The 25,922-nt window shown below is 45.0% G+C and overlaps 2 protein-coding genes across 2 annotated transcripts in view; both read left to right on the top strand.

Moving 5' to 3' along the window:
* The window catches only part of KDM7A (lysine demethylase 7A), a 71,462-nt gene extending 69,480 nt beyond the window's left edge, over positions 1-1,982 (top strand). Inside the window, exon 20 of the mRNA XM_069588551.1 lies at positions 439-1,982. Coding sequence (XP_069444652.1) covers positions 439-533 — 95 coding nt within the window. The 3' untranslated portion in view covers positions 534-1,982. The remainder of the gene's footprint in view (positions 1-438) is intronic.
* Positions 1,983-14,060: 12,078 nt separating this feature from the next.
* PARP12 (poly(ADP-ribose) polymerase family member 12) overlaps positions 14,061-25,922 on the top strand; it is a 45,215-nt gene continuing 33,353 nt past the window's right edge. Inside the window, exons 1-4 of the mRNA XM_069588549.1 lie at positions 14,061-14,817; positions 18,982-19,117; positions 22,855-23,155; positions 25,577-25,675. Coding sequence (XP_069444650.1) covers positions 14,489-14,817; positions 18,982-19,117; positions 22,855-23,155; positions 25,577-25,675 — 865 coding nt within the window. The 5' untranslated portion in view covers positions 14,061-14,488. The remainder of the gene's footprint in view (positions 14,818-18,981; positions 19,118-22,854; positions 23,156-25,576; positions 25,676-25,922) is intronic.

Raw genomic sequence — 25,922 nt, 5'->3', positions numbered from 1 at the left:
GGTGGATCCTGGAAAGGCTGTGATGGGTTAGCCGTTGTGAGGCAGGGGAAGGGATAGTGTCGACAGCACTGACAGCGGAGGAGACAGCGTGGCCCAGGACGGGGGAGAGACAGCGGGGGGTGAGGACGGAACAGGTGCATCGCTGGAGCGGTTTGAGGCAGGATGGTAAGAGCTGGTGCTGAAGAGACAGGCAGGGCTTAGGCCGGGGGAGTGTCCTGTAAGTCTTAGGAAGGAGGCTGGCCCTTATCTCGTGGGCGAGCTGGAAGGGTTTTAAGCAGTGGACTTCTTTAGGCGAGTCACTTTAGGCGTGTGACTCGACCCATTCAGGACACCTAAAAGCCTTTGCCTGCCTTGTCGCTCTGCTTTAAGTCTTCCAGGTGCTATCAACTGTGATTTTCACTGTTACTTACACTGCTGTTGGTGTGCTGTATTTTGTAGGTAAACGTCCAAAAAAAGGAATGGCAACAGCCAAACAGCGTCTCGGGAAGATCCTTAAACTGAACAGAAATGGCCACGCACGTTTCTTTGTGTGACGGAGCTGCGGCCGTGGCCACTATTCCCTTCGGAGACTGGTCTTGGGGTGCGGGAGCCTGGAGCTTCCACGCACCCCACTGAAGCAGTTTGCATGTACAGTAGGGAACACTGCCTGAAGAACAAAATGAACCTGATGCTGCATTTTCACTGTGCCACACCCACTCAGCAATAACCATTTTGGACCTGGTGGGGAGAGGAAGAAGGAGGGTAGAACCTTAAAAAGAGACCTTGAACTGGAAAGGGTCTCTTGTCAGGGCTTGAATTTCATTTTGTTGTTGGTAGTGTTTTGATTTATTTTCAGTGATAGGGTAAAGAATTATCAGTAATTTATTTAACAGATTTTTTTTTTTTTAAAGTTAACAGCTTTTAAATTCTTTCTTTTTTAAAGCTATTTATTTGGAAGATTTCTGGAGAAATATCTCACTAATTTAGATTTAAGAATGTGAAGGTTTTTAAATTATTTTTGATAGTGTGTATGTTACACGTGGGGAAGAGCCACGGTAACAGTAACTAGTCTGGACTCTTAAATTTGCTATTCAGGTTAAAGTCTTAAACAGGGATTTGATGCATTAATTATTTTAAATTAAGATGTATATGAAAATCATTTTATTTTATATATTTCATGTGTTTTTTATAAGCTATTAGCTTCGCTTTTGCTAACATCCAAGGTGCATACTGTTATCCAGGTCGATTACCTACGTCCCACCTTCCCTCTGCACTCCCCCTCATTTCGTGACGACACAGACTCTTCTCTTTGCAGGGAAACACTTTCGTAGCCAGTGTGTAAGAACTACATTCAAGACCCCACATTTCTCATTTCGTTTGACATTGCAGTTTTCTTCTAAATAGAAAAATAGGCTTCTTGCATTTTCACTTTTGCTGATGATATCTGGGTCCCAAAGAGTACAGCTTTACTATCTTTTCCCTACTTGTGGGAAAAGTATTATAAGTTTGATTAAATTGTCATGTTTGTAGTTTTCCAAATACATTTGTAACTCCAGAGGGCCTTCTTCATACTGCTGGTGTTGGAGGGCAGGGCCAGCACCTGCCACAGAGGTTATATTTTATGATGCTTTTATTCTGTATACCTAATCTGTTGGAAAATATGAAATATGGTTTGACTTAGAATATTCAAATCTGCATAATAAGCCGTAATATAATAAGACTATACTATATTAAGTTGTATAGAAGCAAGCATGTTGGAGTAGATGAATTGGGTGTGTATGTGTGTGTGTGTGTGTGTGTGTGTTTAGTTTTTTATTTCTTAACCTTCTAATGAGTTATTTAAGATGTGGATTTGGAGTAAAATGGGTGCTTTTTGCAGTTTCTTCCATCTGTCCTAACTTAACCAGTGCATAGTGAGGTTAAGTATCCGGTTGAGCTTTAAGGAATCATTTATCTCCTTTGTGCACAATTTTTACTAAATGCCAGTTTTCAGCTGCTTGCAATAGCTTATGTTTTCCTCTCCGCCTGTGACATAAAAACAAGTAATTTCTTGTTTCTTGGGGGGTGGGGTGGAGATATTTCCAGTTCTGACAGTAGAGCATTTTATAAGTTCCTACAAAAAATACAGGCAAATTGGATAAAATTTATTTTTACGGAAAAGAAATATGGCCATATTATGGATGTCTTTTTTTTTTTTCCACTCAGCAAGGTAGCAGGACTTTCCCTTTAAGTATCACTTGAAGAGCTAAGAAAAAAGAAGTCTATACCATTGTCTTTCATGGTTACATTCAAATCTATTTTCAAAGAGAAATATTTCTTACTCTGTTTCCATTCCAATATTTCATGGAATATATATATATCTTATGAATTAGCCTTTTTGGTTTAATGATTGGACCACTGTCTGGGTCTTATCTGGGTTTCAGGAAGAATATTTTTGGAAGTACTAAATGTCTATAATAGGCTGACTCAAAACTCTGTCTACACTATGCCAAAACTAGGTAAGAAGTAGGTACAGTCAGTCATTTGGTTGGTCATCAGATCTCAAGATATGAAAAATGTGGGTTTGCGTGATTCTCCCACCTTCCCTACACAATATAGTACTGTGATGTTTTGGTTTTCTGTAGATAAACCATTTTAGTGTTATAGTACACATGTTTTGGTTTTAGTTTAGAAATAAGAATTATAATTTCTTTTTCCAGCTACATTATGATCTGGGTTCTTTTGTTGTCTTTACATTTTTCACAGCTTTAAGTATTTTTAATTACCTTTTTTTTCTTTAGCCATAAAAATGAAAATAAATTATTTTTATGAATTAAAATTGTGGCCAGTATCTGCCCTGTGTACTTAGGCCAATAAATACTAATTTAAAGTAGCCAGTATATGGAACTTCTAAGTGAAGGTACTGTGGATTCATTTTTGGCAGTGTTAATTATTAATTAGCCCATTAACTAGCTAAGTTTTAAGTAAGATGAAATAACCACTAAAATAGAATACATGTAAACTTTTTGTGAATTGGTAAAAATTCAGCCACTGAATCCAGTGAGCTCCATAGTCAAAGCTCTTATAAAATCACTGACTGTGCTGCATCCCTGCATCTCATGGAAATGACTGAACTTTGAAGTGACTGCCGCCAGCGTCCGGACTCGACTGTAATACCCTTTCGTCTTTCCCTCAGTCTCATTTATAAATAATACCACCCTACAGACACTGCAACTTAGGAAGACAGCAGTGGTGGCATTTAGTTAGTTATAAGCAAATACAAATAATAACCAACAATTATCATTTAATGTATGCAATTTTAATTGTAGTAGCAGGTAATCATTTTCCTTTATTGATTCAAATAAGTGACTTCTGTTAACCTGGGATCCACTGTACTCTAATTCATAATATCACATAATACTAAGCTCTCCAGTATTGATTAATGATGTAAACTCTACAACACTGGCAGTTCATAATAGTCCAATATCCTAGAAATACTTTGAACTTAATGAGCATCAGTTGATTTTTAAAGCATACAGAATTGAAAATTCTAACCAAAACCATCTTATGAACTCAGAAAACAAGCTCATCTGTATCACTACTTAAATACTCAGCACTGAATACTGCTCTATTTTTTAATCCAATTATTGCCTTTTTAATGAACTCTACTGTATTTATTCATATGAGATCAGATATTTATCATGCATCTACTATGTGCCCAGCGCTACTTAGTACTGTGGGAGTGGGGGGATATAAAGTTGGAGTTGTGATCTCTGCTCTTGAAGGTATTCTTCTCTAGGAAATAAGCAGTATTATTTTCACTTCTGAGGAAACGTAAACAAAAGAGGGCCCATTCATAGAAAAAACAAGACATAACTTTATTAGTTTCAGTGGAGATACACTCTACAACTATAGAAGTAAAAATTTTTTCAAAATTTAAAAGACATTTCAAAAATCAATAATGTTCATAATCACAGGGGCATGTTATAGCATGAAAGGAGCAGAGTACCGGGTGTTCGTCCAAGTTCTGCCCTTTATATTTTAGTTGTGTGACCTTGAATAAGTCACTTATTCTTTCTGAGTCTTAGTTTTCTCATTTGTAAATTTGGATCAAAACTCAAGAAAAACATAGAAAAGTGTTATCTATTTACACTTCATATTTGCAGAGAATTTATGATAAGTACAATTGAACGAATGTACATTTATGTGCATTTTTAAATGAAAACTGCTGTTACTCATAAAATTTGCTTCACATCAAATATATGCCCAGAGCATGCTACCTAAAAAAAAACTGAAGAATCTCTTAACAAGGTGCTGAATTAGAATCAGTGCGTGAAGTGAAAGAAAAAGGAATGAGATAGTTTGTGGAGAAGAGTGAGAATGTTTATCCTCAAGTAATCATTAAGATGATTAGATGATTTAAAGTAATTAAAATTAGTTTGAGTTCTTCTCAAAGAGTACTGCTTCACAGATTCTACTTACTCTTCAAGGCACTAGAATAGGGTAAAATAAATCATGGAATTAGGTTGGTTTAGCAACTACTCACAGTAGTAGGGCAGGAAAATAAGATGGAAGAATAATGGGGGATCAGCAAAGACAGCTCTGAGTTGCCCAACAATGGCTCATTGGGTAGATAGAAACCACTGTAGTGTAGGAAGGGAGTCTTGAAGCTTCAGAAGAAAAGATTTTGCTTTTTGCAGGAAATGCTCTCTAGTGATGTCACCTCCCCAAAAAGTTGATGAATAACTGGCCCAGTATACTGCTGCCGTAGTAGATATTGCAGTGTATAAGCATTTTATGATTTCATGTTAAGAGATGAGGCCTTCATTATAAATTTGAAATTTTTTCAAAACTTCATTTTTCTCATTAGTTATTAAGCTAATTGCTTCCTCCAAAAAGAGAAGTTAAAGGTCAGTCATTTTCAGATGCCCCAGATTTCCATTTAAAGCAGTTTTGAGAAGGTTGAACATCTGATCTTTAGCTTAAGAAGAGACAAATGAAACCCAGAGAGGGCAGTGACCAGCTGGGGGAACAGTGGATACTAGACCTCTGGTACTTTGCTCCCTACAGCAGCCCCTCTTCTCTGACACTGCAGCCTCAGCTCATCTGTGGTGGGTGATGTTGATATGCTTCCTGGAAGCCAGGGGGAAAGACAGAGGAAGTCACATACTCACTACATTGCTGTTGAACGTAATGGAATTTTAATGCTGTAGCCTTACTAAACAACCTTCCCGTATTTTTTTTTATTTTTCAGTGAATGTCATGCCATAGTCAAATATTTGATACCCCTTACCTAAAAATTTAAGTTAAGGACATTAAGAAGCAAATGCCTATTTCCAAAGCAGTTAGCTTATCATGACTGTAGTTTTATTCTGTTGTGGTATTTCTTTTTTTCTTCAGTGGGTAGAGGAAACTTAATACTCATTTACCTGCATTCTACTTCTTAGAGTCTCCCTCTCACCCTTCCTGTTCTTTTCTAATGTCCTGAAGCTTTGTCTTAACAAGTGTAATATTGAATTTTTTTCTTGTTAAAGCCTTTTTGAAACTGTGTTCAGTGATTCTTCCAACAAGTTTTATCTGCTCTGCACTATTTCACTAATAAACCTTGGCTACCACGTAGCCCAAGACCTCCAAGTAGTTTACCTATGCAAGACCTGTGACGTTCTGAATTCACTTTTATTTCAGAAGACAACCTTAAATGGAACTTAATCATAAAGATAAACCTTGCCTCCACCCAGTTTTATTTTGGCCATTTCCTTTTCAAAGTGTCAGTTGTTTTCCCCCAAGATTTTTCACCAAAACAATGATCATAAGTGCTAGAATATATAATATTTTGCAGGAAAAAACCCAGAAATACTCATATTTCTTTGGTGGATTTTGGTGGATAATCATTACCAGCAGCAGGTGTAATATATAATGAGGAGTTGATTCCTTGCCTAGAATCATTTCTTCCCTCTAAGATTCATAGGATTCACCTTTTATTTTTGCAAAGCATACATATAACTTCCACATTATAGTCAGGGACCTGAGGTGTAACTTGCTAAGTGAACCCCAAGGTTATTTTATCTTGCAAAAGAAACCTAAACCAAACTAAGGGCCTTACATTTATGGTTAGACTGAATCAAAAGCTATAACCTCAGTTTTTCCAAAAACAGCTTCTGACTGCAAAGCAGGTCATGCAGTTGTTAGGTATGAAATAGCACTGATCAGGAAATGCACATGCATCTTGGCAGACCGCGTTTCCTTCCGAAAAGACTTTTCTACTTTTAATATAAATTAAGCCATAACAGTTTCATGCTGTGGAAAGAGGGTGAAAAGGTTCATTTTAAGAGATTATATAATATGAATTTTCACATTTGCTGTGAAATGTCTAACTTCGCCAGTGCTTCAGCAGGTTTGTTTGATTTAGGGGGGCTGGGGGGGAGGGTAGAGGGTGGTGGCAGGGAGGGGTAGTCTTGGTTTTAGGTGGTTGAAATCTGTGAAGTTTGAAAAGGGACAGTTGTTGGCTCTGGTATTTACTAGTTTTGTAGTAATGTTTTGCTAGCCTGACTGACTTTCCTGACCTGATTTTCATGCCCATGGTCCCAGGTGACTGGTAGCCTTTCTCGTTCGGGGTGTCTGCAGAGTATTGTCTTGTTGTGTGGGTAGGCAGTAAGCATGTGTGCACATGTGTGTCCTTTGAATACAGAAGCACACTGTGACGGCGGAGTGGGGTGTGGCTGGGAAGTGGGGTGCTGAAGCTTTAAGAGCATTTTTTTTTCCGATTCATAACAGTATTTCCCATCTTTTGCCTGCAGGCAGGGAAAGTGTACAGTATTTATTTTGTTTCTGTTTTAAATTTGTAAGTTTTTAAGTAGTTTACATTGATTATTATAGAGGACAAGTGACTTGTTTAAAGTTGTATTTGGTATTCCTACTTTTCAATTTCTGTATTTTAAAATATTGAAATTAAAATTGTATTCTGTTTTGATTTTTTTTTTAGCACTCGGTGTATTTTTTGCTCCTTTTGTTTTAAAGTATAAATGTTGAAAGTTGTATAAAATGTGTCTTTGAAAGAAAAAAATCTGAATTCTATATCCAATTCTGACTTTCTGCCCTTTTTCTCCTTATTGAGTCTTGAGAGAATTATTTGAGAATGTGAAAAGCTGTGTCAAACTTAGGCTCCTTCAAGTTCTGATGGTTTCAGTGTGAAAAGTTTGAATGTCTTATTACCTTATTAGATGTGTTGTTGGGGAAGCAGTTGCTGAAACAGGAACACAGAGGGGTGACTGGCTGTGCGCTTCTTTATGGTCACTTAAGAGCACGCGCGCACACACAAACACACACACACACCCCTCTTAGAGCACCCACAGTATCTCACACACACACACACACCCCTCTTAGAGCACCCACAGTATCACACACACACACACCCCTTAGAGCACCCGCAGTATCACACACACACACACTTTAGAGCACCCACAGTATCACACCCCCCCCCCCCGTGGAGCACCCACAGTATCACACACACACCCCTCTTAGAGCACCCGCAGTTATCACTCACACACACACACCCCTCTTAGAGCACCCGCAGTATCACACACACGCTTTAGAGCACCCACAGTATCACACAACCCCCCCCCACAGAGCACCCACAGTATCACACACACACACCCTTTAGAGCATTACAAGGTGAACAAACAGCAGACCTGTTCTTTTCCTCCGGAAGCTTCTGTGGCTGTGAAAGGTGAGCGAGAACACGGCGCCTGGGGCCTGGCTGCCTTGTGAAGGCAGGAGTGGAGGGGCGGCTTTACTGAGGAGAATGCAGTCCTTCTGGACAGGTGCTCTGAGGACGCTGAGAGCCAGGCCTGGCGGGATCTGAGAGTGTCAGAGAGAAGAGCACAGAGGCAGGAGCCGCACAGGAGCGCCTCAGGCCACGGGGCAGGAAGTGGGCGGAGAGACCACCTTGGAGGAGGATCCTGGAGACCAAAGCAACAGAAGGGCAGAGGCTTCTGCTCTGCCCCTGCCCAAGAGTGTAGAGGTCCCCAGGGCGCACACCCCCACAGCCTTCCCAGAGTGCTACTCAAGCCATGTTTACACCACCTCTTTCTATGACTGGCCTGCTTTCGTCCAACTGATGAAAACCTAGATCTGAAGCAAGCTGTTGTTTAAAAAAAAAATCTACATACTTTCTATAAGCCTGTGAGGTGTTCACCCTTCCTCCAGTTTGTCTGTTGGGACTGATCATCAGGACCTGCACTTATCAGACTCTGAGCCTGATTTTTGCGTTTCTACCAAGCAGTGAGACAGATACACCAGTGCAAGATATGGGTGTTGGAGAGTGGGGGGAACAAGTGCCACACAGCAGGCAGGGTTTTGAACAGAAGCCCTCATTACCTTTGTTTCATTAAGTACTTACTGTAGGCAAGGCTTATTTTCATTTCTTCCTCATAATCATCCAACGAGCGAGGTGCTGTCCTCCCCACCCTACTGATGGAACTGAGGCCAGAGGGTAAATAATACACCACTAATGAGTACAACTGAGATTGGAATCAAAGCCCAAATCTAAAAGCCATCTTATTTCTCTTGATTATTTTAAATTATTATATACTTTGAATTATTGAAAAGGAGTAGATGGTCTTTAGGAATGGTTGTGTTCTAAAATTTTCTTTGTAGGCATCCATTTGGGATCCAAAACATATTTTTTAACAGAAGTTTCCTGTCACACAACTGAAGTTTTGAGTCTGTACTTTCCCAGGGGCTGGGTGCACATAAAAAGGCTGAGGTTTCTCTTCTAGGGACCCACCTTCTGGCTGTAAACAAGGGGCACGTGATGCAGGAAGCAAGCTTGAATCCCCACAGTCGCAGCCCCCAGGGTCTGTGTAAAGGCCATGCCTGCGCACCTTCCACCAGCCTGGCCAGCACCCCCTGCGGGATGCGCTGCCCCTGCCCCTGAAGCCCTTCCCTGGCCTCTGCCATCCTGTTCTGCCCCTCGGCTGCTGGCTCCGTGAGGGTTTGGCCCAGATGAGGAAGGAGAAAGACTGTTCGCTCTGCCTGCACCTGCTAATAGGCTCTGATTTCCAGAGCCTGGCTCCCCTCCCACTCCCACCCCAATCACCACCCACATATCATCATTCACTTTTAAGTCCCTCATACTCTCCTTCCTTGCTGGACTCTTGCTACTGTTGGGCCCAGAGATAACGCTGTATGCTTTATTAAAAAGACAGTTCTGAAGTTTTGTAGATTCATATTCCTTCTATGCCAGAGTTGGACAAAGAGGAAAAAATGAAGCTTAAAAACAGAAAGTAATACATGTGGCAGATATAACTTGGAACAAAAGGTTCACAGTAATATTAAGATGGTACTTTGACTTTCCCTTAAGCATTTATTCTAGAAGCTGTCCTACCTATGGAACCTGAGATACATTTCAGGTTCTGGAATAACTCCCATGGGTGGTGGATGACCTCTGGGGAATGGGAATAACACAGAGGGGTCACTGAAGCTGGGAATCTGCACACATTTGGGTTTTTTTTTTCTAATTCAAATAACACTTCAATTTTGTAATTAAAAATGACAAATCACGCATTATAGATTAGCTGCCCCAAGATGCTAATTATACCATGTATCTATTCACACCCATCAGAAATCAGCCCTTTTGAAACCATTAGGTGTCGTTTCAGGGGCTCTGAAGAGCTCTGCTATACCACAGTCCTTAGTGTTAGTGCAGAAAAGAATTCAACCAGAGGCAGTGATAAGAAGTGATTCATCAGAATAGGACGCTTGTGAAGCTTACAAACGGGTGGGCAAGAAATGTTAGGCCACAAGAACTTATTGGGCTACAGATTTATAGTCAGAGGAAAAGTGGGGAGGGGGAGAATAACTGTTTTTCTTGAGTAGACTTTATGCTTCCATCATCATCTCCAGGTTGAGCAGGGGAGTTTTCTTGTCTCTACAAGGCCAAGCTAGGTCCACAAATTGTTTTTTAAGTATGTAGAAAGCATATCCTAGGGATCATTAACTTACTGAGCTCACCGGGCAGTATGTAGGTCTCATGCCACCATTGTTTTATTGTTTCTGGGCATGTCTCATGCTTCTGCTGCATTGTTGCTAACAAGCTTCTTAGCATTTTGTTGCTAAGCAACCCTGCTTTCTTGAGTAACCATTAACTTACAGGGGTTTCCCATATTTTTTCTACTTACAATCCCCCAGTGGGAATAACTATTTAATCACTTACTTTGTCCCTTTTCTTTGGCTCTATCACTTCTGCTCCCCGGGGTGCAATCTAGCAGCAGGTGCAGCCTAGCAGGGATGGGCTGGGTCAGGATGCTGAATGGGACACAGAGCCAGTCACCAGAGGGAAAACACTCCCTCCACCCCTGTTCTCAGCCATGTCTGTGCTCCATTTCTCACTGCAGAGTCCCTTGTTTTGTCTGAACTAGCAGCCTGAGTTTAGGGCTGGGACTACATGTGTTTTCTATCATCAGCACCTCCCCAGAGTTTAAGTTCAGTTCAGTCCAGTCACTCGGTCGTCTCTGACTATTTGCGGCCCCATGGACTGCATCATGCCAGGCCTCCCTGTCTATCACCAACTCCTGGAGTGTACTCAAACTCATGTCCATTGAATAGGTGATGCCATCCAACCATCTTATCCTCTGTCCCCTTCTCCTCCCGCCTTCAATCTTTCCCAGCATCAGGGTCTTTTCAAATGAGTTAGTTCTTTGCATCCCCAGAGTTTAGCATACTAAAAATACATTGAATAAACAGGTGAACACATATGAATAGTCCTCATTTTCATCATTCCCTCCCCCAATCTCCCCCTCCCTTAGAACCTAAAACTGAAAATTTTATGGTAATGCTTTGCAAACTTTATGTGACTTGATTTGAAATACAGATTATTCTAATGGTTACTGTGTAAAACTAAACAGATTAGATTATGAGACGACTTTTTTCTATCAAAAGGAAAAGGTGCTTCCTGAAGGTGTTACTGGATTCCACAGAGCAAGATTTCCAGAGTTTTGAGGCAGGGTCCTTCATGGGTGCTGCTCCTTCTGCTTTAATTCTGGGGCAGGGTGATGATCAAGGAAGGAATTGCTGTCCTCTCCTCCTCCCCAGAGACCAGCTCTGTGTAACCCAGGGTATTGGGAGGGCAGTGTGGTCAAGCCACAAAGTAACAAGGTCTTGTTATAGGGTTGCTCAGACAATGAGACTCGCATGTTCCCTATAATACACACTACAGAGGGGTTACACAGTGATTGTTCCTAGAACAAATGAGGTGACTTCAACTTCCCATAAACAGCAGCAGGACATTTCAAAACAAGTTCAATCCCTATATAAAGATTTAATTCCCTCATAGATAGACAAATTCTACCAAGTTTCAAGTCACCACTTTCTGCTCACCATCTTCTATCCTCCCAACTCTTTTTACTTTCTATGACTTCACTATTGTCTATTGTCTTTATTTACTTATTTATCTACTCTGTCATGTATTCCCCAAGTCTTCATCCCTGCAATTCCCCCCCCCCCCCCCCCCGGGTCATTCTAACTTGGATGTCCAATTATTATCTCTTACACTCCCTTCACCTTCCCTCTCCTTTCAACCCAGACTGGTTTTCATGATCTATTAATACAATTTATCCTTTGCAAAAGCCCTCCAAAACTTGCTCTGATCTCCATTCAAGGTTGAATTCAAAGGGCAAAACCCAAATCCAAGCTGAACCCAACTTCCCTGAAAATTGGAAGCAACTAATCTAGCCATTGATATGATCCCTGGGTCGTATCTTCTCCCTCCCTGGCCCCTACTCTAGCCCCACTTGCAGCTGATAATCCTTCTCCATGTCCTACTGGGAAAACAGAAGCCTAAATTAGTTTCCTGGGCTGCAATAACAAAGTACTGGGCTTAACACAACAGAAATCTATTCTCCCACAGATCTGGAGGCTAGAAATCTGAAATCAAGACATTGGCAGGGCTGTGTTTCCTTTGAAGGCTCCAAAGAATCCTTCCTTGCATCTTCCAAGCCTCTAATGACTGATGGCAATCTTTAGCATTCCTAGATTTGTACATATTACAACCTCTGCCTCCACTGTTATCCTGTAAGCAGATAAGGTAGGGGATCCCTGGGGAAAGAAAACCAAGCATGGCTTCCTTGACAGAAGAGAAGCCATTTTGGCTGAAGCCATTTTAGGCCTAAGCTATTTTGACATCTAGTTCTGGCCACAATGCTTGCCCTTGAACAGGTCTCAGTAATAATGATCTTAAGGGAACAAAAGGACAAACTGTTAACAGGCAAGAGAATTAACAACAGCAAAGATAACAAAGCAGTTGTAAAGACTCCCAGTTCTGTTTCAATGGTAAAGATGAGTCTGAAGCACTTTCTTGAGCTGTTCTGCGGAAGTTAACCACCCCTCAGGTGCTCAACCTGGAGAAGGAAATGGCAACCCACCTTGGTATTCTTACCTGAGAAATCCCATGGATAAAAGAGCCTGGTAGGCTAGAGTCCATGGGGTTGAAGAGTCAGACACAATTTAGCGACTAAGCAACAACAGGTGCTCAACCAGCAGATCAACTGGAAACTAAGGCCTGATGTTGTTGACCTCTTCTGAACCTCATGACTGCAATCAATTAAATCTTGGGCTCTGTCAGTCTACCCCAATTCTATGCTGACTTCTACTCAAGTCCTTTCATGAATATGCATATACCCTTAGCTTAAACCTTCCCCAATTCTGCTGTTTGGGGAGACACTGCCTTGGGAAAGATCACCAGTGTTCTTACTTGCTGCAGGTAATAAATCCTTTCTCCTGATGGATCTTTGACTTGGTTGTGTCTTTTGGCTCAACACTCACCAAGAGGTAAACCAAGCTTTCAGATAGCAAAATCACCTTTTTTTAAAAAAATGTTATTTTATTGTCAAACTGTACTAAAACCACAATTAAAATTTAAAAGTTTAGTAAATTCCCTGGTGATTCAGTGGTTAGGACTCAGCACTTTCACCACGGGGACCCAGGTTCAATCCCTGTTCAGGGAACTGAGAACCTGCAAGCCCCATAGCATGGCCAAAAATAAATAAAACTGAACGTAAAATACAGTTTTATTAAAAAATACACAATGACAATTTTTTAAGCACTTAAAATCCAGGAGAAAAACTGCTCCTCACTCCATCCCCTAACTGATTCATTTTCATCTGTCCCTGTTACTATCTACTCTTCATCCATACACTTAATGGATCTTTGGTAGCTTAACAGCACTTAATAGCACTTTGGTAGTAATATTAAAACTAGAATTTTATGTTCATTTTAAGTTAATAGACTATGGTAAGTATTTTTTTCCCGCACAATCTTTCCGCCCCTCAACTTTCTTTCCCACTTTGCTAACACCTCCTACTGCATACTTCCTACAATATCAGTGCCCACAGCCCTGGTCCTGCCTCACCTTTCTCCGCCCGTTCAAAAATATTCCACCACATTCACATTCTCTCTCTCTCTCTCTCTCTCACACACACACACACACACACGGGATTCGCTTCTTGCTACCGATTTAGACATTTTTATACAGCTTTCTTTTTTCACTCCACAACACATCATAGATGTCTTTCCAGGTCAATAGGTACAGATTTAACGCTCGCTGGTTAGAGCTGTGTCCCAGTCTGGATAACGATCAACCGCGTTGCTCCCATCTCCCTACTTCCTCCACACAAATGCTTCTGTACGTACCTTATCTACCGTTCCTTTTACTTCTAGAAGATTCTCAGAAAAATGGGTCAAAGATCACGCACATTAAACATTAGTAACTGTTTCGGGATTATTTTCCCAAAGGGCTCTAACACGTCACATGTCAGTCAGCCATGTCCGTGAGGTGTTTCTGTGCCCCCATGGCCTTTAATATAGTCCATTCAGCAAGCGCGGGGAGAAATGGCTTTTCCTTTGAAAAGAAGGGATTTTCGCGTTTAAAACAAGGGATTCACAGCCTGCGCCGAACAGAAAGTAACACTGAGGCCGCCTTCGCGACTCTGGGTGATTGCTTCCACCTGAGGGGGCCCCAGGGCGTCTTCGCGGTTTCCCTCAGCGTCTAGCGTTTGACTCGCGCGACGCCGCCTGGCGGTTCGCAAGTGCGCGTCCCAGGCCGCTCCGCCCAGCGCCCGGCGCAAAGGTGCGCGGTCCGCCTGCCGCGCTATTTCCCGACGCCCGGGTCAAAAGCGGGCGGCGCGCGCTCTGGGGCGGCCCCACCCAGCCTCGTCCCGGCGAAGGCGCTACCAGAACGCCAAGCGCGACCCCTAGGCTGGGTTGACTTTCTTCCTGTCAGCACTCTGAGGGGACTCGTCGCCGAGTCCCCCGGACGCTGAAGAAGCTCCTGCGGGCTTCCGACGGGGCGGGCGCGCACAGCTGAGGGGCCCGGTGCCGGAAGGCGCCGAGCTCCGCTCAGCTGAGAGCCGGAGGCGTGGCGAAGCCACTGGGTTCTGTTCTCCCCCGGTCGGGGGGAGCTTTCAGTTTCGTTTTCAGCCGCAGTCTCCTCCCCGCGGGAGCCGCCTGCGCCCCTCCAGTCGCGGGCCCGACGACAATGGCGCCGGCCGCCCTCCTCCGTGAGGTGACCCAGGTGCTGTGCGCGGCCGGGGGCGCCTTGGAGCTGGAGGAGCTACGGCGCCGCGTGCGGCCGAGCGTCGTCGGCGAAGTGCTGGACCGGCTGCTGCGGGAGCGCGGGCGCTTCGTGGTGGCGCAGCGGGCGGCCGGGGCGGGCGCGGCGGCCGTCGAGCGCGTGGTGCTGGCCGTGTCGCCGCTGCGGCTCTGCGGCGCCCATCTGGGCCCGAAGCCGGGCTGCGCGGGGCTGTGCGCGCAGCTGCACCTCTGCAAGTTCTTGTTCTACGGCAAGTGCAAGTTCCTCAGGGACGGGTAAGGCGCCGCGCCGGGAGCCCGACCGCGGGGAGGGCGTCTTCTTCGCTCCCCGCCCTTCGTCATTTTTGGGGAGAGATTATGAGGGGGCTGTACCTTGGCCTGCGCCCCTCCCCCTCCTTTCCCTTCAGCGAACGTTTATTGAGCGCTTTCTGAATACGTGGGACTGGGCGTGGGCCTCCGCGTCGAGCGGTGGCCTCGGAGAGGGACCGAGGGCCCAGCACGGGGAGGGACAGCCTGGGAGTGGCCGAACCGGGGTAGGGGTGGGCCCGCGGCCCCCGGGGCCACAGCCCGCTCTGAGGGCCGCTCAGCGCTCTCTGCCCCGCCACGGAAGGGATCTTTTGAAAGCTCTTCACCTGCTGACTAGACGCCAGCGGCTTCCGTTGCATTTGGAATACAATGCAAGCTTCTAACCCTGGCCCCCAGTGCCCCTGAGGGAACTGAACGGGTCCTCGCCGGCCCTCCATCCTGGGCTCCTCAGGGTGCCCTTCCGGCCCGGGTATAACTCCAGCCTTTGCTCATCGGGTGACCTCTGCTCTCCTGGACCGCCTTTCCTAGTTTGCTTGGTGTATCCTTCAGCTCGACTCAGGCATCTCTTTCCTTTGAGCCCCTTTCTTTCTTCTCCATCACGTTCTGTTTACTTCTCATAGCGCCTATCATGGCCTCCCCACTGTTTTCAGTAGAACGTAAACTCAGGAGAACAGAGACCCCTCCGTCTTCGTCCTGGCTGGCCTCTCCCGGCCCTCAGCTCTGTGCTCTGTACCTGGCAGGCGCTCAGTGAGATTTGTGGAGTAGATTCAAGAGGTAAATGCTAAAGAATTGGGACCTCACCCTGAAGGTAATGGGAGCCCGTCAAGAAGCAGAAGAGCGCAGCCATCAGGTGTGCATTGTAGGAAGATAGCTTAGATAGTGGTATGCATGCTCATAGTGGTGGCTCAGAGGTTAAAGCGTCTGCCTCCAATGCGGGAGACCCAGGTTTGATCCCTGGGTTGGGAAGATTCCCCTGGAGAAGGAAATGGCAACCCACTCCAGTATTCTTGCCTGGAGAATCCCATGGACTGAGGAGCCTGGTGGGCTGCAGTCCACGGGGTCACAAAGAATCGGACAGGACTGAGTGACTTTACTTACTTACGATGATTCCATTTGGAAGCTAGTCCAGTCATCTGGAAGAATTTTAGTTATTTTTCTTTTTTCTTCCTCAACAGGATAGACCTTACTTCATGCTCACATCAGGTCTAATTGTGAGATTTAACAGCGTGAAGTATGGACCTTGATCCATATAGTCATTTAGGGACCCAGGCTGGCAGATCTAGACTCTGTCCTCTTCAACCCATGACTCTTAAAGGCTGTCTGGGTATCAGGTTCCAAGGAGCAGGTAGAGAAGATGGATAGTAGAGGGCTAGTGGGAGATTTTTATGGGCCAGTTCTGGAATGGTAGCTATTTTTCTGTCCATGACCCAAGCACCGCAGGATGTCTCTGCCTGGATGCAGAGGAGCTGGTAAATGTCCCTGAGAAGCAGCTGCCCAGAAATCCTTAGATGCAGATATTTCAAGACCCAGATAAGGCCTTATGAGGAATGGATGTATGTATGAGAAATTTGGGAGAGCTGGTAAGAGGAGGGTGACAGGATTCGATAATTGATGACTCATTTTTCTTTATTATCGTTCACTCGGAGATGACATCTTTCTTACTGTTGACAGAGAGTGGGAGAGGGTTTTGTTTTGAAGAGTGCCCAGAGGGTAGCTCTCCAGGTCTGAAACTTGGGAGGATTGCCAGGACACTGAGATGCAGGTTTTGGGAGTTTTGGGGCAGCATTTACTATGGCTGCAGCAGCAAGGGTGGGTCTGATCTGAGGTGGAAGCTGAGGGTGGAGCGCCAGGGCAATTGAGCCTTCAGGGGCTGGTGGAGAGGCAGCATCTCAGGGTGGAAGGAGGAGCAGCATGCAGAGAGGAAGGTAGATACAGTAGATGGTAGATGGAGGGATCTAATGACAGATCACTAGTGGGTCTTGCTGATGTCTGTAGTTGGTAAAATAAAGATAACAGACCTGCTATCTTTAGATAGGCTAATTCCCAAAATTGGGGTCAGATTTTGTCTTGGAAGTCTAGTATTTATAGGCCTGGATGATCTTGAGTTCTGTGGTGTTTTGTTTTGTTTTTTTTTTTTTTTCCGTCTTCTTTGTGGTTTACACAGGACAGTTTCTTGAACCTTCCTTCTTTGACTGTTTCCGGATCACATAAGAGAGAGAGGGTGTGGTCAGCTGCATGTTCTGTGCTTTTGCTGTGAAGCTCTCTGTCCTCCTCAACTGCAGGATCAGCTGTTGCAGACATAGATCATCACTGTTGCCTTTGTTGGTGACCTCTGGAGAGGGTCCCAGGTCCCTTATTCCATCCTTTGCTTAGGGGACAGTGAGCAAGTGGTCAAGAACCCAGCCCCAAGACAAGCCTGCCGTGTCTCTGCCTTGGCTCTGCCCCTTGCCAGTTGAGTGATCTTGGGCAAATTAGTTTTTATCTGAGCCTCAGTTCTCTTATCTCCAAAATGGGATTGTATTACCCACCTTATAGGCTTGTTGAGGACACTGTGAGTTAACTCACAAAACTTTTAAGCAAACCCTGGTTTGTGATAAATGCCCTTTTAGTAGCCATCATCATCATCATGATCATTGTAATTATGAAGCCCCTCTGCCCAGAATGGGGCTTCCCTGGTGCCTCAGATCTTAAAGAATCCGCCTGCAGTGCAGGAGACCTGGGTTCGATCCCTGGGTCAGGAAGATACCCTGGAAAAAGGAATGGCTACCCACTCCAGTATTCTTGCCTAGGGAATTCCATAGACAGAGAAGCCTGGCAGGCTGCAGTCCATGGGATCACAAAGAGTCAGACACTACTGAGCGACCAACACTTTCACTTTTCTGCCTAGAATGGTCTTTTCTGCTCTCCGTGCCTGATTCCTCAGCCCTTAGTATCAGGCTTAGACTTTACACCATTCAGGCACCCTCCCTGATTGCTTCCCCACTCCTGTCAGGATCAGGTGCCACTCTGTTGATGGATTCTGAGCACAGCTGACCTTGTGCTTCCCACATTTTAGAGTCTTCTCAATGTCTGTGTATCCACTAGAGAGGAGCGGGGTTGGATGACTCCATGGTTTTTGGCCTGTGCAGTGCAAGAGGGAAGTTGCTCTTTACTGCGTTGGGGGAGCCCAGGGGAAGTACGGGTTTAGTCAGTGATTCAATTTTCTTTTGAGATGCTTATCATAGGTATGGCAGTGTCTGAGTCAAGCAGGTGTGATTTACCTGACTCTGCTGGGTTCTGTTGACCCAGGTGATCATTTGAAGGCTTATCTTTGGCTCTTTGGGGCATAATGCCAGTTCCTGGCTCGCAGTGAGTTTTCAAGAGGCAATGGTTGATCGAAAGACTGGAAGAAGGGAGCAGAAAAAAGGGCTGGGCCTCAATGGTGTGTTTGTGTATGTGTGTGTATACACACCTGTAATCATAAGCCATCCACACTCATTTATTCAGCCAATGTTAAATGCCAGTAAGTGCTCAGTGACTGGCACACTGACTGTTCGGGAAATGGCCCTGTAAGTCTCACTAAATACCTGCTGAGAGGTGCTTCCCTGGGCCTAAAACTCACAAGGTACCATCTCTTCTTTTACAGATGAGCACTATGATTTTTAATGGACATGCAGGTTTTCTCTGATGTTTTTAAACAATGTCAGGAACTATTCCTGAAAAATTATCTTAAAGATTGATTTTGCCAGTCGTTTCAGTTCGCTCAGTCTGCTGTAATAAGGTTCCACAGACTGGGTAGCTTAAGAAACTTATTTTTTCACAGTTCTGGAGTCTGGAAGTCAGAGGTCACGCTGTCAGCATATTCTGAGGCATCTCTCCTTGGCTTGTAGATGCCATCTTCTCCTTGTATCTTCACATTGTCTTCTCTCTGTGTCCTGATCCCCCTGCCTTTTTTTAAATAAAGACACCAGTCAGATTGGATTAGCCCCTGCTCCCCCCCAACTCCCACCCCCACTGTGACTTCATTTTTAACTTGATCACTTTTTTGAAAGACTCCAAATACAGTCACTTCTGAAGTACTGGGGGTTAAGACTTCAGCATAAGAGTTTGGTGGGGAGACATTTCAGCTGTGACCCTAGCCCTGTTTGTTTGCAGGAAGGACTGTAGGAATGGCCACAACTTGATGTCCAATCACAACATAAGCGTGCTGAAAACACATGGCTTGGACCACCTCAACTTCGGTGAGCTCTGCATGCTCCTGTTTCAGAACGACCCCTTGCTCTTGCCAGAGGTGAGTGCCAGGAGGGGTGGGCCCGAGGGTAAGTGATGAGGAAGAGGCCAGGAAGTTGGAAGACAGGGAAACACTATAGCAGAAGAAACTCCAGGGGCCCAAAGTGATCACTGAGGTCTGCCTGTTGGGAGCCCTGGACTGGATTCCCGCCTCTGCTGATTTTTAGATCTGTGACCTTGCACCAACCTTGCCACTTCTTGAAGCCTTCTTTCCTTCTATGTCAGTTGGGCTGGTACCTCCTTTGCAGGGCTTCTGTGAGGTTGGGTGCCGGCAGCCAGCACGGGAGATCCCACCCATGACAAGGTCATGTGGAGGAGACCTGACAAGCAAGGCGGATCAGGACTCGAGGGACTCCCTGGACCTGCTCTAGCATCTATCCCAAACCAAAATCTGTCTGTCTACTGTTTACTATATTATGCTTTCACCAACTCTTCTGACATTAACAGGGGGCTATCCCCGACCACCTTTCTCTGGAGAAAATCAACTTAGGGCTCTAGTTGATAAGTCTCCTGGACATGAAAGGAGCATTTCAATTCAAACCCCACTGTTAGCATTCTAGCTTGCTTGGCAGGTTTATACAGACTCTTGTACCTACGCATATGCTTGTTCACAACATCCCAACCATGACACGGGAACCCTAAGCATTCTAAAAATATAGAGCGCTTTGAGGGGTAAAAAAGTTTTATTAAAATAATACTGGTGAAGGGTTTCATTGTTGAGCCAATGCTTGCTGCCAGGTTCCCATATCCCTTATCCATTGTGTGCCTGGGAGTGCATTAGTTAATATAGTTGGAATGTAAGAAAAACAGGTAGTAGCCTTGGTATTAACCACATCAGACCTTTGAGCTAATAAGTTCTTTTTTTTGTTGTAACCCACTGCACCTTTGCTCCATGAGAATGTAACTTTGTTTAGTACTTTCTGAGGCTGACACAGATTAGAGGTATAAAGAAAAAACACTTCAAGGGAAAACAAGTTTTCTGGTTGATCAACCTTTATCAAAAAAATGTCAACCTTTATCAATAAAAATGTCAACAGGCCTCCAAGGCCAGAAGATAATGTACACAACATAGGACCCTTGTTTATAGGAAAGGTATGCAGAAAAAAATCCTGGTTTCAATAAGGGCAAAACCGCTGGAGTATTTGAGCTGACTCTGCATGACCTTGCATCTTTCATTTTCCTCTATGTACAAGTCAGGGTATAAAAGCCCCTTTTGAAAATAAAGTTACGGGCCTCGCTCACTGAAGCTTGGTCTCCCCGTGTCATTCATTCGTTTGCCAATGCCGTTCATCTTGAGGGTATCCCTGGACTCTGCTGAGGCTGGACCCCAGCAGTTGGGGGAGCTTGTTTGGCCAATGATTACAGCCAGTTATTACACAGAGCTTAGTGGGGGTTGGGATTCCAGCCAGCCCCTTCTTGTCTAGCAGGACTTAGAAAAATGCAGGTACCACGGGGCTCTGGAGGTCTGTGGGGTAGTTTTCTAACTTGGGTCATTGTGAATTCTCATACTGCACTTCAGACAGAAACCACTTGTTTTGAAGCTCACTGCAGTGGTCATGGACGACTTCAAGTCTTAAGAGAAGTGGACACCAAGATGTAATTGAAAGTGGGAGAGATTTATTTTGGAGAGGAAGGTGGGGGAGCCTCCATGTGGTGATGGTGCCCTGAAATCTGTGGCAGGAGAGGGGAAGGAAAGGAGATTGGGTCAGAAAGGATCCTGACTGCGCTGCAGTTCCCCATAAGCTTCTGCCCAGCCAGCACAAAGTTCTGAGCTGAAGTCCCTGTTGGCAACATCTGTGTCTCTCCAGAATGGCCTGCCTCTGAGGGCGGGGACTCTGTGTACGCAGGATGGCAGCCAGGCGAAGTGTTGGCTGCGCTCTGCAGCAGATCTGAGCGGTCATTCTCTGGCCAGCATGGGTTCTGTGGGCTGTTCTGGCCCTCCTTGGATGAGGCGACAGAGATGAGATGGATATATGTTAATGATATTTAATAACAAAATATTTATATTTTAATGAATTATTATTCAATTGAATCACTTATTTGAGAAAGATGCTATAGAGCAAATGACTGGTACATAATATGTATTAATTGATTTTCTTTGCCTTTTGAAAATTAGTATCAATTTAATTCAGTTAATCCTTATTGCGTATCCACTACAGGTTAGGCACTGGCATTAAGGAGATGAGAAGCCCCTTCTGCTCTTCCAGGCAGGGCACAGCTACTGGGTGGGACAAGTTGGCGGTTGATAGCAAGGTGCTGTTGGTTGTCAATGCTTTAGTGGGATTGTCAGTGCTTTAGTTGGAGTTGGTGCTCTGGTCTCAGGGGCACAGTTTGGGTACCAGGGAAGGAGTCCTGGAGCAGATGGTGGTTGCTTTGAGTGCTGGAGGATGAGTGGAGGATGAAGGTCTGGGAAGAGGGAGGCAGAGAGCCTGCCTGGTCAGGACACAGTGTGTACGTCAGCATGACCTGGATTTAGGGTGGGAGGGAGAGAGAGAACTAGGTGGGTGGAGGTTCATCTGCATAGCCTCCTGTGTCACAGGAGGGAGTTGGAGCGAGGTTGTGTTGGGAGGGTAGGCATTAACTTTTTGGAGCAATCACCTTGTTAGTGGTGTGAGAAGTGAATCAGCAGACGTGAATCATCTGGAATGTGCAGTCTGTCTCCTGGGCTGTGTGAGGTGGTTCAGGACACAGTGCTGTCACACGGGCTAGAAGCTCGGATCCAGTACTGCTTTCCTGCAGGACTGCTGCTCTCAGGCTAGTCCCCTCATCATCAGGTGACCATTGAGGGGTTGCTGCCATGAGCTGAGCACCCACTGGTTCTAGTCACTTTATATATTTTTCATTTAATTCTCACAATAGCCCAGCTTTGTAGATGGCATTAGTCCCATTTAGGGGATTAAGAAACAGAATCTCAGAGCTGGTGAGTGGCCTGCTTGAGGTCGGGCAGCTTGTAAGTGACTGGATCAAAGTTAGGGCCCAGCTGTTGCTGATCTTCTCCCCGGGGCTTCCATCCCCAGAAGGTGGTCCCTGATGATCTAGGTCTGGGTTCTGCAGCGCTCTGTTTGATATGATGCCTATGAGTTGAGTGGGTGGGCCCATGATGGTCTCTGGCTTGGTTCCCAGCTCTAGGAATGTAGAGGAGAAGGAACAGCTGATTGAAGTTCAAGCCCCACCTTACCAACAACCCAGTTCAGCAGACACCACCAGTGCCAGGTGTACTAGATAACTGTGACTCAGAGCAAGCCTGTTAACTTCACTGAGTCTTATTTTGAAAGGGCTGTATTTGGCCTTCTTGAAACCCTCAGAGCCTCTCTGACCTTAAATTGGAGAAAAAAAGAGTTGGGAGAAGCTAGGTCCTGGGTTAGAGGGAGTTGGTGAATCAGTGAATTGGGGTCAGTCAGTAGAATGCAGGGATTGTTAGGATGCTCCTGTGTGAGTTACATTAAAATGTTGTTTCATGAAGGGAGCAGCTCTGATCAGCTGGAAGTTGTTTTTTTTTTTTCCAACCAGAGAGGCTTGCTCTGGGCAGTCTGCTGTCCTCTTGGTTCCCATTTACCAAGGGCAGTTGTCCATCTAGAGTGAGGGGTGTTCTCAGAGCTTGTGACCCATGTCACGAGAGGGTCACAGCCTTGGCTAGGTCTCTGGAGGAACATCAGTTAACCAGAGACTGCTCAGTAAGGAGGTAGTGTCATGTGAGGCCTTTCTAAGCTCCTGTCTTTTTTCCTTCTTCGTTAACAGATCTGCCTTCATTACAACAAAGGAGATGGACCGTATGGCTCTTGTTCCTTTAAAAAGCACTGTATCAAGCTCCATGTCTGCCAGTATTTTTCACAGGGTGAATGCAAGTTTGGCACTGGCTGTAAGAGATCCCATGATTTCTCTAATTCTGAGAACCTGGAAAAACTGGAGAAGTTGGGTATGAGGCCGGAGCTGGTGAGCAAGCTGCCTTCCATTTACAGAAATGCTCATGACATCAAGAGTAAGAGCTCTGCCTCCATCCGGGTGCCACCTCTACCCTCGCAGTCACAGGGGACTTCCGGTAAGGCTCTGGGCTGGGGCTCCTGGATTCCAGCTGGCTGCCAAATGGAATGTGTAACTTTGGGCAAGTCTGTGCTGCTCTGAGAAAAAGGGAGTTGGCCACCCCTTTCCAGGCAGTAGGGGCTGTGAAGACGAGTTGAAATCAGAGCTGTGAACAAACACATTTTAAACAAATTTGGGTTGTTGTGGACTGTGGGTGAATTCCCTCTGGGCCTGAGATCTGCATGGAGATGAGTGATACTGCTTCTCCCTATCTAGTCTTCCCTCTTCTGCCCTGGAGAGCTTGTTTTCCTGTGAAGGACCCTGCAGTTAAGAATGCCATGCTCTACAGTTCTGGGGCCATCCTTTGCATTATGTTCTGTTGAGATTTTTTTTTTTGGATAAGCGCATGAGTCACATTTTATCTATTTTTTTGAATGAAGCATATTTTAATTTTGGCTCTCTTTTGACATGAATGGAATTTTTTTTCATCATTGCAAATTTACTTAGTTCAGTGCTCATCTCCAAGTGGTACCTGCTGGGCCACAGTTGTCACTGATTTGTTGAATGGTGAACCTGCCAGGATACTTTTTATTTTTATTTTTTGAGGAATGTCATGCTTAGCGACAGGCATATGGGGGAATTTTGAGCAGAGATTGTTTCTTTAGTAAGCATTTCTCTTTTTATATAAAGCTTGTGACTAGACTGTGTCGGGTCTTAGTTGTGGCATGTGGGATCTTCATTGCATCACACGGGATCTTTGGTCACAGAGCACAGACTCTAATTGCCTTGCATGGGCTTAGTTGCTCTGCCGCACGTCAGCTATTAGTTCCCTGACCAGAGATCAAACTCCTGTCCCCTGCATTGCAAGGTGGATTCTTAACCACTGGACCACCAGGGAAGTCCCAGTAAGCATTTCTTGAGTACCTGTTACACTGTGGGAAATGAATACCATGATTCAGTACCAGGGAGGCAACTATGCCTTGGTGTCCTGTGAATTTCACACTATCTGCTGCTGGCTGGCCATCCTGATAGTCCATTTTCTCATTCAACAAATTTGAGTCCTTGCCATGTCCTGGCAGTGTCCTGGGCCTTGGTTCTACCTTGGTGTCTCTGAGACACAGCTCCCCCAACTTGTTAGCTATACTGATAACCTAGGATTTTTAATAGACCACTTCCTAAATTATTAATGCCAGGATGACCAGCAAACTAACTTAGCACTCTAAACTTATCTGAGATTTATATTTGAAAGGTGTCCTCACTGTATGTTTCCTTTACATTTTCTTCAATTCCTTTAGGTTAGTTTCTTCGAATAGTAGGAAGCCTAGAAGCAAACGATTTTTCTTTAATAGATTGTTAAAGAGTATCAGTTGGATTATGGCCTTGTTAAAAAGGAAGGGAAGGATACCTGCCCCTGGAGGGAGAGGGAGGCAACCTCTAAAGTGCCACAGGTGTGAGCTTTAAGGTCCAGCCTGTGGATGTCTGCTGCTGCTAAGTCACTTTAGTCGTACCCAACTCTGTGTGACCCCATTGATGGCAGCCCACCAGGCTCTCCCGTCCCTGGGATTCTCCAGGCAAGAACACTGGAGTGGGTTGCCATTTCCTTCTCCACTGCATGAAAGTGAAAAGTGAAAGTGAAGTCTCTCAGTCATGTCCGACTCTTCGAGACCCCATGAACTGCAGCCTATCAGGCTCCTCTGTCCATGGGATTTTTCAAGCAAGAGTACTGGAGTGGGGTGCCATTTCCTACTCCAGGATATTTCCCAACCCAGGGGTCAAACTGGCGTCTCTTGTGTCTCCTTGCAATGGCAGGTGGATTCTTTACCATTATGCCATCTGGGAAATTCTTATAATTAACCTAAATTAAGTTTCATTTTGAATTGTAGGCTTTCCATTAATTATTTTTTCTTGGTATTGGAACCCAGTTCTCACAGTTCTTTTGCTTTTGGAATCAAATCTAGTTCATAAAATACAGCCTTCACTTGTTCTGTGGGGTAATCACAGCTGTAGATACAGAAGGAAAATGTGTTGGTTAGTGGTTCCCCACCCCTCCCTATTAGTGTCCCAGGTTCCACTGTTGAAAGCTTCTGATTGAGTCAGTCTGAGGGAGAGCTGAGCACTTGTGTTTATAACCAGGTCTCCTAGTGAATTGAGTGCACAGCCAGAGCTGAGAAAAAGCTCACCCCGACGATGATGTCCTGGATTTGGCAGCAGTCATATGGCCTTGGGCTCCCGAATTCCTCCCTAGAAGGCGGAGAGGGTCCACCTGTGTGTCTGAGGGTGCTTTCATCTAGAACATTATAAGATTTTGTGAGGTTGCCTTGCCCACTTTTGCCTCATGCAGAGGAATGAATGAATTCTGTTCTCTCTCCTTTGTACCTTGAACTACTCCAGTCCCCTATCAGAAGCACTGGTGACACATCTTTGTGGTCTTTCTTTGTAGAAAGAAGAGACACAGGTTCTGTGTCCCTAAACACTGCCACCCAAGAGGAGAGTGATCAGATCTGCTTGTTCCATATCTGGAAGAGCTGTAGCTTTCAAGGTGAGTCGGGGGAAACCCCTTCGTCCAGTTGCAGGAGGGACAGCTGCTTCCAGTTCCCAGAGCTCTGCTCTGACGTCACCCCTCAAGGTCCTCTCCCCTATCCAGAGAGGTTCGGGCATTCTTAATTGCAAGCTGGTGGCACTTCAGTGATTTTGTGGGGGGGGTTGAGAGTGGTAAGAATTATTGAATACTTGAGTTTCTAAAAATCAAACTGTAGATGAGTTTGGGGGACTGTTTCATGCAGCAA

The sequence above is a fragment of the Ovis canadensis genome, chromosome 4, assembly GCF_042477335.2.
Source record: "Ovis canadensis isolate MfBH-ARS-UI-01 breed Bighorn chromosome 4, ARS-UI_OviCan_v2, whole genome shotgun sequence".
NCBI classification, from domain to species: domain Eukaryota; kingdom Metazoa; phylum Chordata; class Mammalia; order Artiodactyla; family Bovidae; genus Ovis; species Ovis canadensis.
This window is presented reverse-complemented; position numbering and strand designations above follow the sequence as displayed.